This window comes from Acanthisitta chloris, unplaced genomic scaffold (assembly GCF_000695815.1).
Source record: "Acanthisitta chloris isolate BGI_N310 unplaced genomic scaffold, ASM69581v1 scaffold18868, whole genome shotgun sequence".
Lineage (NCBI taxonomy): Eukaryota > Metazoa > Chordata > Aves > Passeriformes > Acanthisittidae > Acanthisitta > Acanthisitta chloris.
In genome coordinates this window covers 23,046-37,150 of record NW_008688960.1, presented here as the reverse complement: position 1 = coordinate 37,150, position 14,105 = coordinate 23,046, and the positions used below count along the sequence as shown (strand labels likewise).

The following is a 14,105-nucleotide window of genomic DNA, read 5'->3' as shown; positions in this document are numbered from 1 at the left end:
TCAGGGACTTTTGCCTGCACCGAGTTGCTCTTCAGAAGCAATGTCATAACTGAGCATTTTTCAAATCTTCTCCTAGAGCTCTAATACAGCCACAGAGATGTGAATCAGCACTACCAGGAAGCTTCAGTCAACAAAGAATATAAAACCTTCTTGAAGTCAAAGTCTGGTGGTGATGACAGGGGTTGGAAATAGTGGTAGGTTTAAGGCTAGGTCAAAACTAGGCTTTTTGTTTTTTATTGTTCAGTTTTTAACCACTTTCACTCTCGCATATTGTATTGTACCTTGCCCAAGATGATGAACCAGCCTAACAAAACTGGGTTTAACATGGCCCAGAACATAGAAGTGATCACACATGAGATTCATTTTGAAAACTGTGTGTCTTAAAACTTTCATGAGCTGTTAAAACAAATGTTTCTGGCAGTAACTCAAAGTGCAGAGATAAAGAAAATATTACCTGTGGTGTGGCATGGGAGGCGGAAAGACAGAGTGTCACATACTGCAGCCAGATTGGATTCAGCTTCAGTATTGCCATTTGGATTGATTTGGGCAAATGCATGGGAGGCATTTGTTAAAATGGCCCAAGTGCTTCCAGATTAGTTGCCAGTCTCTTGACTTCCAGGATAGGAATTTGTCTTCCAGGATTTTCTGTAGAAAAACAAAACAGGAGGTTTTATATCTGAAAAGAACCAAATGTTCCATGAGTGCCTGTAGAAGACCTAGTCAAAGCTGTCACTGCAACAAAAGCAAAGCCTGTCCAAACAGTGTTCTTAGCTCTAGAGTTAGGTCTGTAAGAACATCAAAACTTTGCTCCTTCTTCCAGAAAGTTGTAGAATGGAAGCATTCAAAGCACTGTAAGCAATATTCTGAATTGGTGTCTGAGAATGCTGATTGTCCCATTCTGTCCCATCTTTTGGAAATAGTTTCGATTTCTATGTTCAGAAATTAAGTAGATATATTTCCTTCAGTTTCAGCGTAGTATAGGAGGCCATGCTGTTGTCTTGGATTGTGTGTGGGGTTTCGTTGTTTGTTTGGGGGGTTTTTTTGGTTGTTTTTTTTAAAAGTGTGGGTCTCCTCAGAAGTTGAAACAAACAAGCCTTTTCTTTCTCTGAGACCGGTAAAAAAGGCACTAGCATCTTTCTGAAGGAAAGTAATTTTGCAGTATGCCTTTCCTTTTCCGTCTTTAGTAGATGCTGATGAGATCAAGTTGTTCGGTTTCAAAAGGGAGTTAACATTGAACACAGACCATAAAAATGATGAATATGCATTTTTCAGTGATTTGGGAGATTTGCTCATTGAAACAAACTTATATGAATCATTAAATTGTTTTTATGGCCTCCTTTTTTAAAATAAACAACCTGCATTGTGGTGTGATATGTTTGGATACTGAGGAATCTGGAAAATAGTGTGAAAATTAAAGTATTCCACCCCCTCAGTGCTCCTGTGTGTTCTCCTCCCATCAGTTTGTGACTGATTAGCACTAGTTTTCTGTCTTGTATGACAACTTTCCAGTATAGTTTTATCTGTGTCACTGTTTTGACCAAAACTTCCATGGTCACCTGCTTTTATACAGAGGAATGGAAAATGGCATAGAGTGACTGCTTCATGCTGTGCAGGGAAATTATTTATAGTAATGATCACTTGTTGTCATAGCATTTTTCCTGTAGCATCAATCCTGCTTGTTTGAGCTTTGTGTATTGTAACTGCTGAGTTCAACAGCATGTTTTAGTATTATGTTTGCCTTGGGTTTGGTAATGTGTTACTACATGTAAAGGAATATCCTCAGTGTTTTATCCAGTGAAACAGCCTGTTTTCTCCATATCTGCTGTATATATTAGTTTTGTGGGTCACCACACCTCCCCCTTTCGTGTCAAAAGTCAGAGCATAGAATTCTCCCTTTCCCCATATCTTTTCGAGTGACCAGGCGTTCTGATTTACACATACCTATGTTTTGAGTGGAGACAAAATGAATGTTTGATACAAATGATTTGTACTGTGGAAGGAAGGAAAATGGTCACGTTTCGTGACAAGTGTCTCCCGCCTTCTCAGAGGCAGATACTCTTGGCCCTGCCCTTTATGGTATTTCACATCAGTGATGAGCAAGCATGCCACTAGCCTTACGCTTAGGACAGGTCGAGCAACTGAAATAATGAAGCAGCCTTGTCCCCAGCTTCAACACTGGGCTTGTTCTTGGGTCTCTCTCCTTGACCCTCTGCCAGTATAGAGCAAGCATCAACTTGTGCTGTGGTGTTTATTAGCCTGTGCTGGCTGGCACGTGGGCTAGCTAAAGGACTGAAGGATATCTACCTTTCAGTTCAGACACTGAGCTAGAGCCATCTCCTTTGTGTGGCTTCTTTTTCTATGAAAGTGTAAATTATCTCAAAACTCTTTACCTCTGTAAGATGTGGATTAAATCAGCTTACCTCTTGGTTTTGGTATTATTGTGGAGAGAGCAATATCAAGTCTGACAGATATTACCTGCTCGGGCAAGAAATACTGATGTTCATGTGAGGGATGAGAGGGAAGGCTGAAAATAGAGAACATCCCCATGTAAGATCACTTACTGAGTATACTCTCACAGCAGTAAGGCAGAAGTGATTTGCAAGGGACATGCTTGAGTTCTTGTCCCATCATGCTTTAGAAAAAAAAGAAAAGCATGAAAGATTGATTTTCTGCACTGTAGTGATTCCTTGTTGAAATATTAGATCTGTTCAGGGATTTCTGTAGGTGTAACCTGTGAAAAGTGTCTTATGAGTATAGCTCAGGAGGTATCCCGCGGGATGCTGCTGCTATGTCTGCAGCTCTTCCCGAAGGAAGAACCTGTTTGCAGGAGCAGTGCCTGGGGGCCAGGTTCCTCAAGCACTGCCCAATCAGCAGGGGCAGGAAGAAGAGAAAGCATCCCTCCTTCGTTGCCAGAAAGCCCTGCCCAAGTGTTCCAAGGCAACGTACCTTCTCAGCGCACTCTCCCTTCCCGGACCCCCCACCTTTGCAGGAGGAACTCTCCCACTTTGGTGCTTGTACTGAACAGGAGGTGATTGAGAACAGGTCTGTGATTGCAATGTGGTGATGCTGGTTGCCAAACTGGGGAGGAAGTGGTTAACCTTTCAGGGAACTTGGAAAGGGAGCAGGGCCCAAAGTCCAGATTTCCTGGCCCCATGGTTGCTCAGGTTAGACTGTTTTGCAGAACTAAGTCAAAGGTGGTGTGGGAAACCAGAGCCTTTAGCTATTGCTCTCTTGCTGTCACATTTATCATGTGTAATCATGTTTAAAACCTCTGCAGGCTGATCAAAAATTCTGTCATGCTGTTGTAAGGTGTTGCAAATGACGTTACTTTCAAGAGCAAATTGCCTCTAAATATTTAAGATGAATTGTTTTTCTAAACAAAAGCCCTATTTTTACCTCTGTACTGCTTGAAGAGTAAACATGTAAAACTTCATTTATTTCATAAATGTTTAATATCTGATTTCAGTATTAGTAGTGGTGGTATTGGCATTTGTTGTGTTTTCTAGGTATAGGAGGGTAAGTGTAGTTTTTGTTTTGTGCTAGCTTGTCTCTGTAAATGATTAGATTGCTCTGTTGACATAATTATTTCCCCTTTACAATACGTATGGATCTGAAAGAATTTATGCAGATGGTTCTTAGAGAGCTGTAGTTATTTTAGTACCTTTACTGTGCAACTGTGGTGTCAGTTGCTGAAATAATCCTTTGGCATCATATTTTTGGTAATGTGAAGAGCCAACCTTAGTGTTGTTTGGCATATGCTAATCAGTGTGTAGGCAAACCAGCTTGGGTGTTTGTTACTTGCTGGAGTTAAGCTGTGGATTCCTCGTCAGGTTTTGTCTGAACTGCCTGGTGGCTGTTGCAACTGTGTCTCCTGTGAGCTGCGATGTATCTCTAACACACCAGTTCATCATAGGGTTTGGTGAAAAATAGAGGATAACATTAGTTATTTTCTTCACCTTTGCTTTGCATTTTTTATAAGCTGGAGTTTTTTAATAAGTTACTTAGTGTTAGTCTAGATAGTCTTAGCTGAAGAGGCTAACAGTGACATATGGAGGGTCCAAAGGTGTACAGAGGATGCAGAATATTCTCATGAGAAACACCCCGTGAGGCAATCTCCTGCCCATGAAGTGTGTCCTTGACTCTCCATAACTGAAGGATGCTGTGGCTTTTCTGCCTGCTTGGTGCACTGGTGGTGTAAGAATTGCCTGCTTGGTTTGGGGCCCTACAGTGCCGTTTCTGTTTTTCTCTTAGTAAAGCTAAGTTGATGTATTTAGTTAGAGGAATTGGGAATCTGTCTGTTAAGCAAGATTTCTTGCATAAGTTTGCAAAGAAATGTTTCTCCTGTTTCTGATGTTGTAGTTCAGGTCTTACCTTTCTGTATAACTCCTTTAGTGCCAGCTTTACCTGTGATGATTTTCCTTTTTGAACATCTTTCTTAGGTGAGCGTTCGGCTTTTGCAGTATCTTAGTTATCTGAAAGTTATGTACATAACGGGGACTTTAAATCATCTAATGTTACAAAAAAGGCCAGAGCCTCCCATGGTCCTGTTCCAGATTCTGTTACACCCTTCAAGCAGCCACCTTTGTGGACGGTGAAGTGTGTGTTGCTTGTAGCAAGGAAACCTGATCAAGGAGACTAACAGAAATGAAAGCTGAACCTGTTTGGTGTTTCTGAAGTGTGATGTTAAGGAATCCCTCATGTATGTAGTGAAATCTGTTTTCTGTTGGTTTGATATTCTGTGAGGTGGAAGTAGATTGTAAGGTTTCTTAGGAAGCTTGATAATAATCGGCTATGGAATGGCAAACGATATTTTTATCTAAGGTGATCACAAGTCTAACCAGGATGAAGCACTGAATAAGTTGATTAGAAAATAGTTCCTGAAAATACCGTTTTTTTAACTAACACCTGTAAACCATTTATCTTACTTGAAAAAATTACTGTGCAAGAGTAAATTGCCATTAGCATTTTACCTTCCCTAGTATCTTAGGAGCTCTCTTTTATGTGCAAGCAGTAGGGAAGCTGGTCTTTGGTTTTATGTCTGCTAAAAGCCATTTTTATCCTCCTTTTTGCAGGTGAGATTAGTTTGGGGATGTGAATACAATGAGTGTAAACCAGCAAGCTCACACGGGGCCTCCTTACGGGCAGCCTCAGCCTGGCTATCAGGGGTACCCGCAGCCTGCCTACGGAGGACAGTCGTTGCCGGGGGTCCCTCCGTCGCAGTATGGAGCTTACAATGGTCCTATGCCAGGATATCAACAGCCAGGCCCTCCACAAGGTACTTCAGTCAATGCTTAATGATTGGGAACCTGTGAATTGTTGTGTGCATGACAGTTGTTTCTGTATGCTTCCTATTGTAAGTCTTTCTTGTGGTAGCAATTACATTTTTTTCTTTATGTAGCTTGCATGATGCTAAAAATCATGTTCTTCCTCTAATCTGAGGTTATTGTTCTGTCATGTGTCCAGTTTAGTAGGGCCTACTCTTCTTTTAGTGGCTTATAAAATTAACATGTTGATAAACAGCCTGCTTGTTTTCTGTGTGCCTGTGCCCCTGTTGTACTGAAGCACCTGACTAGAACAATCTTCCTGATGAGGTTGTATTGAGGGGCAGCAATTAGTGACTGTAACAGATTTATAATTGAGACTGATGTACATTATTCTGTAGAAAGATCTGCACTCCATCCAGAAAGATTAAGACATATAACTCCAGGCAGAAAGCATGTTTGGACCTATTTTATCTAATGCCTTTAAATTTTGTAGAAGGTTTTTGGACATGTGGCAAGCTGATGTGTTCCAGAATTTGACTGATTCTGCAGGATCATATCCCTTGTTACTTTTGTTTGCTTAAAAAAAAAGGGAACCAAGTAAATCAACTTCTGTTTTCAAAAGAAAGGCTGACTTAAAATTATTGAAAAACTTCATGAGTCTGCTTTCAAGTACCTGAATTGCTTTGGGAAAGTAATAGTGACTTTAACATCTGAAATGTAGAGGAGAGAATACTATTGCTTTGAGTAGAAGTATGTTTGCCTTTTCAAATTATGGGAATGAATTCAGTTTTGCTTAAATAAGCACAATGTGAGCTTGAAAATGTTGGTTTAGGTTTCAGATGGGTATTCCAAGGTAGTTAGGACTATGCTGATCATGCTAATGGTCTCTATATTGCATTATTCCCCTCTGCAACTACATCTTGAATCTTTTGCAACTTCTTGAATTTTTGAACCAAAATCAGTGAGAAGGATAGAACAATCAAAGTGCCTGTGTTTGTCTTGAAACTAATAGGCATGAGAAATGGAAATTTGAGTGCTGAATAATTGCACTGTTGGATTTTTCTCTGGAGTTAGCAGGGTAGTGCATTAAAAGTGTGATGTGTTAGAGAAGGGGTTGTTCAGTTGCTCCATCTTCCTTTTCTTTCTTTAATCCTTTTCCTCCCATGCTCTCAATAGATCTCTTCCAACAGCACTTTTAATCTGAGAGTTTTGAACTAATTTCAGAAAGGGTTTAAATTCCTATATAAGTAATGAAAATCAGCTGTGAGCAGAGGAAAAAAACTTGTTCCCTGGGAATAGAGGCAGAACTCAGCTACTGACCACTCTGTTTGGCTGCTCACTGTAGCCATTGTCGAACTAGTGTTTCCTGTCCAGTGGAAGTAATGGGGAGAAACTGGACTTGCTTTAGTGAGGGAGAGAAGGGGATTCAAGAAGTCCAAATCTGTAGTAATTTTTGTTCAAGTTTTGTCAGTGCAGCTATTTACAGAAAACAGGTTTTGGCTGTCAGCAAAGTGAAGAATGTTTAGGATGTTTGTGAAAAGAAACTGATGAGCATCTTCCATCAGATACTTCAAGAATTTTCACACTTTACAAGTCTGGAAAGTGTTTCTTTTTTTAAGGGCCTTAACCTTTTCCTTCTGTATTATTTCTGGTTTGGCTTTTTCAATTTTGGAGCAGCAAAAATGTGGTTCATGACAGCTCTATTAAGACATACCTCGATACCTTGATAACATTCGTATAAACTTAAGCAGATTAAAAATGCAGACTTGGTCTATGCCAGTAATGACTGAAAGGTGATGGGACACTGAGGGCAATAAGGTGATCTCATTTGGATGACAGAACTGGTCTACACTACTCAAGTAGTGTCTCACGTACTTTATTGAAATATCAGGCAAATGCCACCCATACTTTGTGGAGGATTTTCTTTCAGCTTTTCTTCTGAGACCATCCTTCTTAGACTTAGCAGATGGTATTAAACAAATCTCAGTTGTCAGTCATTTTGGCCGTTACTGTCCAGGTCTCCTGTCTTCAGAAGGAAGGAATGTAAAATTCAGAGCACTAGCACAACAGCCAGAGGTTGACCTGTTAGTGACTGCTGAGTATGACATCAGGTGGAAGGGAGAGTCAAATGAGACATTATCAGAGATAGCAGACAGGTGATAGTAAAGATAGTAGCAGCTATCCCTTCTACCACCATCTCCAACACATTATGTTTACTGCAAGTCTTTGTAGCAAGATCTGTTGTAGCTGCATAATGTAGAGGAGAGACAGGAATTTAGGGAACACTGAGGGGCAAAAGGAAAACTGCCAATGTTATGCTGTGATCTCAAAGTAGTTGTCTTAGGGATTTATTTTAAAATAGCAATAAAATTGCTTGGAGGACTGAGTGGAGAAGTGTTGGGAGCAGGTGCCATCCTCAGTCAGGAAGTCTTTTGCATCTGATTTATGTGGCAAACCTTATCTCTAACTAATGGAATCATGAGAATACTGTGGCAATGATGGTAGTCTTGCTTGGGACCAGAAGGGGAGTGCTGTGGTGGTAGCTGAAAATAGCTGCTTCTTGCTATGAGAATGTTGAAGGAGCCAGGACAATTTTTCCCCAGTCTGTCAGTAGTCAGTGTATTGGTTTCCTTCAGATGAGGTCATGCAGTTGAAAGTGTAAACACAATAGTCTGAATACCAGTAGCTATTAGGCTCCTGCTGGATTATTTTACATAGGCTTAATTTGTGAAGCTGTTAACACTTGTATTAGTGTAAAGACAGGAGCTTCGTTGGTGATATGTTATGCATGGTTAAACAGAGAGGGTATAGCTTAAGGAACAATGGGCTAAAAGATGTGAATTTTGTGTATATGATATTTTTGAACTGCAGGCTGTCCTCAGTGTTAGAAATGCTGTGTCTTGGTGCTTTCTCTCAGGCTTGATTTACTGGTGTATTCTGTCTTTCCAGGTTACTTTCCTTCCTTGGGGTTCCCTTCGAAGGGCTCTCCTGTATCTCTCAACTCTGACACTTCTTCTCTTGCACCTAATTTCATAGGTAAATAGTGTCCCTTCTGTGGAAGTATTTGTGCTGTGCCACTTCTTCTGTGCCAAGTTCCCATTTACTGTGTATACTTATGTCAAAGGTGTGGGTATCTGATTATTCCAGCAGAGGTGGGTGGGACACTTCCCAATCTATTTGTAGGCAGAAGTGTAAATAGCATATGAAGAAATAGTCCTAGTAGACATCCCTTATGCCTGCAGATTCAAAGATAAAACCTGACTGGTGACTAATGTTTTCTGAAGTCTGATTTCAAAACCTGAATTAGCCCATTCAGATTCTGTCAGGGAGAATCCTTAGTTTAAAAGAACACAATCTCTCACTTGAGAGGGCAAGTGAGGTTTGAAATGATAGCATTGCAGAGAAGAACTGAAAAATCTCCCTAAGCACCAGGAGGTTATTACTGGAAGTCATGAGATTTTTTTTGTAGCTTGTGCTTTCATTTAAGGGAAAAAAGAAGTTTTTAGCTTCCTTGGCTATACTTAGAAACCAAATATATGTTAGGAATAAATATGATTCCAAAAGCTGTGACTTGAAGAAAATATTTTTTCACGACTAGCAATCAGGATCTAAGAAATGCTGCAAGAAATCATATAGTATTTTTCCTTCTTTCCAAGTAATGGTATTTTGAAAGAGCTATTTTTAGTGGTGTCAGTTTGTTTCGAAGATTAGGATGTGTCAGAACTGAAGCTCTTAGTCTTGGGGCTTTGAGCAAAATCACAGGCATTTCCCATTTTGCTGTCATCTACCTCCATTTTGAGGTCTGTGATGAGTTAAGAACACCTCAAACATGTTGTAGGGGGGACTTAAGGATTCGTCAAGAATAATGAATCTTATGCTAATAAACAACTAGATACCCATTCCTGTTCAAGTGGTTTTTTTTTTCAGACTGTTTGAGCAGTCTGTGCTAATAGTTACAAAATTATATTTGTGACAAGAACTAGAAAAAGAATACTGCCAAAGCTTTTTCTGAAGTAAGCATGTATTTGTCAATTAGTGCCTGTTAAATTTGGGGGGTTGGGGAATTTAAGGTGGGAAAAAAGTGTAGGATCCCTCCACAAATTGGATTAACTGTGCCTTCAGAGACAAAAGATAAGGCCACGCAATTTGCATGTACTGTCAAAGGAAAGCAATTCCAAAATAGGTTGAAGTATATCAGATCAACTGAAGAAGTATCACAAAAAACATTCAGAAATAACATGCAAACAGAGGCAAATGCTTAGCCAGAGGAACAGTAAGACAAAGGTACTGTAACAGTACTGTAGAAAATATTTAATGAGATGAAGGTATATAAAAATAATAAGTGTCTCTAGGAGTAATTAAATTCTAAGTCTCAAAATGAATAACAGGAGGCAGTTTAGTAATAAAGAAAGAAAACCCAAGAAATGACTGGTTATTCATACAAGGTCTAGTTAATTCCTTCCTTGACTTTATGTCCCCAAGCTTGCTAAGAACTGCATGTAGCAGATAAGATAAAAGTATGAGTTGAAATTTTATGCTTTGAAGTATGAATTATACTGTGGAATTGAGAAATGGCTCCCCTTATTTCCTGTTTAGTAATGGTTCCTCACAAGAAGGTTTCAGAGTCCATTTTGAACTTGTCACTGTCAGTGACACAGCAGTGTCTGTGTGGCCCTGGTCTCACAGGGCAGTTTAAGTCATCTGTTCATAAGGATACCCCATGCAAGGAGAAGGTTCCCCTGTGGTTAGTAGGCCTGGTTATACAGTTGTTCTAATGATCAGCATTGTTAGCCTAGCATTATTAAAATAGAAGTTTATATTCGCTTTTTTGGAAGTAGAAACTGCAGCTGGTCTGCAGGTATCATATCCAACTTTGTGCAGTCTGTGGAAAGACTGTGTTCTGAGGCAAATATGTTTGGGCTGTGGCTGAACCAGCTCAGTGTGAAAGATGGGAAAGTATTTGTGTTAGCCTCCAACCCTGACAGGCCGAAGAGAAAAGTCTGTGGTGGCTCTCATTATGTTACGTATAAATGCAGTTAATCAGATGTAATTTTCAAAAAATGAACCTCCTTGCATAGCCTGCTTACCTTTCAAGTAGGGAAATCTGACCTGTAATGGACATTAGGTTCCATGTGAACACACTTTGTGGTCTGGAGAAAAATAATTGGACTTGAAGGGGGAAGAATTCAGTACCTCACTGACAAGATAGTGTGGGGTTTCTTTCATAAAAGATGAATTTGGCTTTTGAAGACTTTCCACAGCACTTTTCTGCTAGTTCTCTCTCTCTAGGTAACTGGTGACTCTGGCTGAAAATATTTGTGCTTTCTGTTTTGCTGCTTCTAATACAGTTGCATAAATTATTTGTTACTTGTGGAGTATTAATACAGCAATTCTGCACTTAGATCTTTCATGGTGGTTGGTTCAAGCCCTTGTTTCTGTAATTTGTGATACTTCAATTTTTATTTTTTCCCTTATGTCTTTAGGTCCATTAAGAGCCCCTCCAACATCTGGAGCTCCCCCTCCAGCCTCTGGAGCATCTCATCCTTCTGGCCACCTGGCATACAGTCAGTATGAACATGGAGATGTGCAGAATGGGATTCCAGCCTCAGCAGCCCCAATGCAGAGGTACGTACAAAAAGAGCAAATCATAACAAAGCCCTGCCCTGGTAGACCTGTGCTAGGTCTAGACCTTTTAGGATTTAAACTGAACCAAATACCTTTTATTCTGTGGTGGACATTGACTTTCTTCATTGCTCTGTTTTTGTTTTGGAACACTATTTTGGCATAGAGGTGTTTATTTGATAATAAGAATCTCTGGAGGTGAAAAACTTCTGGAAGGGCATGAGCAAATATCAGTGACTGATCAAAGCCCCTTCTCCAACAGCTTTCTTTGTGGTAGCCATTTTTCCCGAAAAAAGAAATAAATCTGATGCCCTATTCTGTCTTGTTTTAAAACAATTGCATCCACACAGCTCTAGTATTTGACTCCTTGGCAGTGCCAGGTGATCTCTGGAGCACGTTGCTGTCATTACTGAGCAATTCCTTAATATTGATTCTGAGTCCTCTTCTGTCCATTATGGAGCTTTGATTGCTTTCACCTAAAGCTCTTTGGGATCTTCTCCAGAATGATAGTGCCATTACGTCTGTGAAAGTGGCAACAGTCCCGGAGAGTCCAAATCTGAGCAGCAGAGCATTCTTACATAGCTGTGCAGTCCTTACTGTTGCTCACCCTGTAGACTCAGTTGCAGCATCTCTGATTTGGAAGTGGAATTAACAAAAACATAGAATTTGTATTTTAAGAGCTGATAGATTTTATTTTTTTTTGATGGAGGGGATTCAGATCCATGCAGGATATGTAATTATTTTTCCAAAACTGAGCTACAATGTTTCCTGAAAGTAATTGAGACCCAGCTAGTGTTTATGTGGTTGAACAATTTTTATCAGCACAGAGACTTGCAACTGCTTGTATAATGAGGAATCAGTGAAGTTTCTCATCTTCCCTGTCAGGCCACCTGCTTCTCAGCCCTTTCTGCCAGGCTCAGCTCCCACTCCTGTCAGCCAGACATCTACGTTCCAGCAATATGGTTCCCCCCCAGCCAGCGTACAGCAGCTCAGCAATCACATGGCAGGGATGACAATTGGCAGTGCTGCAGCCTCTGCTCCTCCCCCAGCTGGACTGGGCTATGGTAAGGTTTCCTGGCTACAGGAATATGCTATTGATTTTCATTTTTGCTAGTAATTTAATAAAAAATTTTTTCTTGTCAATGATTCATTACCATATGGTCACAAGAATTCTCTGGGTGTTGACATCTGCTGTAGTAGCAAGTAGTTTTCTTAACTAATAATGTTATAATTGGGGAAAACAGAACTGAGACTAGGGGGATAGTGCAGAAAGCATGAATAACAAAGGAAATTAACTATGTTGGTTCTCAGTGAGGTGGATCTATCCCTGCGTAAGCTGTTGAAGGCAGCCTTGCCACTGTTGTGCAGCATCCCACTCAAAAAAAATGAATGTATGAAGGGCTCCATAAATCACAAAGGGCTGAAATTACCTGAATGATTCTGTGAAGGGTTTTGCTGGAAGTCAGGAGGAAACTTACTTAAACAGTATAAACTGAGTTCAGATATTTTGTTCTATTGCTTTAGAGCTGCAGTCTCATTGCAGTAGATTACAGGGCTTTTTTTTTAAATTGAAGGCTAGAGTTTTGTCTTTTAGTATGTGTAAGCTGCTCTAACTAAACTTTTTTTAGCTCTTTTGCTCAAGTACTTTTTAACAAGCATCATATACTGCAAGATAGATTTTAAAAGAAAATTAGGAGTAGATAGAGGGGTACAGATTTCTTCAGCCTTTTCGCAATGTGTTTGTCAAAAATTATCCACTGAAATAGTACAGTGGTAAATACAGGTGATGCTATTAAAGCCACAAAGCTCAAACGCATTCTTGATATACAGGCTCCAACTTGTTGTGGAGTTTAAGATTAGAAACTTACTTCAGTTCCAGAAATCCATAGACAGACTTGTGGTGGTTCTTGTTTTGCATACTCCTGGCTTAGCCCTCTCTTCTCTGGACCTGAATCCTGAAATGCTTTCTGATTATGTAAAATAAGCAGTTCAGGCTTTTGTAAGAGAGGACAATGAAGGAACTATCAAGTTTCAGGCCTCTTGAAGGAGTTTCAGCTTCCTGATCAATGTAGGATGTTCAGTTAAGGTTTGTCTCTTCTAGTACTGGTAAGTCCATCTGAAGATGAGGAAGTGACAGAGCTGTTTAGGTGATCTAGGGCTTTGCTTGCATCTTAATTGTTTTGAGGATAGGAGAAATGATACTATATCCTCTTTTCTTATCAGGTCCCCCAACATCGGTTCCCCCAGTCTCAGGAAGCTTTAGTGCAACAGGATCTGGTCTCTACACACCTTACAGTGCGAGCCAAGGACCCCCTCCCACCAGTGTGTCTCAGGGTCTTCCTTTGGCACAGCCTCCGTTTCCTGGTCAGACAATATCAACTCAGCGCCTACCTACTCAAGTCCCTGGGTTTGCCCCACCTCCCCCTTCTACAGGGGTTGGACCTTCCTCTTATCCTCCTACCACAGGTGCCCCAAGGCCACCTACCATGCCAGGCCCACCACTGCCTGGCCAGACAGTTGCTGGACCACCAACATCCCAGCCTAATCATGTGTCCTCACCACCACCTCCATCAGCTATGTCAGGGCTGCACCCTGGGCCTCCCATGAGTGGCCTCCATGGACCACCTCCTCCCACTCATCCTCCTCAGCCAGGATACCAAATGCAGCAGAATGGTGAGTAGTCCTAGTTTAGGAATTGTAAGTTACGTGTTCTCTGTATGCTGCAAACTGAGAACTAGATTTCAGGTTTGTTACTTGTGGGCTCCTAGCTACACTTCAAAGCTTCCCTCTCGTCTCCCTGTGCTCATGTCTAAGAGAGACAATAGCATGTGTCATCTAAGATATTTTATCATGCAGGTTTTAATGAGATTAATGTAACTAAAGGCATGCTAAAGTACTTGGCCAAAAACCCGTTTAGTAATTAGTGCCATAATACTGCCAGAATTTGTGATTAAAATTTTATTATGGACTTCAGTTTGATGTCTGCAACCTCATCTGTCCAAAACAGACATCTGAAATACTGAAAAGCCTGATGTTTTATTTTTTAAATTTGAGGCCACTGTGCCTATACAAGTGCATGAGCACAAGAGTTATTAAACTTTGAAAAGGAGTTGCTGTATTTTCTCCATTCACATAACCATATTTTTCTCCTTGCTGCACATTTTGAGTGTGCTTAGAAGTAAGACCAGTTAAACTTTGTTTTGGCTGGTTTTGAATCAA

At 40.4% G+C, this 14,105-nt stretch overlaps 1 protein-coding gene across 2 annotated transcripts in view; it reads left to right on the top strand.

Moving 5' to 3' along the window:
- Positions 1-5,068: 5,068 nt before the first annotated feature.
- SEC24C (SEC24 family member C) overlaps positions 5,069-14,105 on the top strand; it is a 28,830-nt gene continuing 19,793 nt past the window's right edge. The window contains exons 1-5 of one of the 2 annotated variants that reach the window (XM_009081250.1): positions 5,069-5,275; positions 8,214-8,300; positions 10,748-10,889; positions 11,772-11,950; positions 13,110-13,559. In XM_009081250.1, the coding sequence (XP_009079498.1) occupies positions 5,101-5,275; positions 8,214-8,300; positions 10,748-10,889; positions 11,772-11,950; positions 13,110-13,559 (1,033 nt within the window). In that variant the 5' untranslated portion in view covers positions 5,069-5,100. The remainder of the gene's footprint in view (positions 5,276-8,213; positions 8,301-10,747; positions 10,890-11,771; positions 11,951-13,109; positions 13,560-14,105) is intronic. The other variant, XM_009081251.1, reaches the window with a different exon arrangement.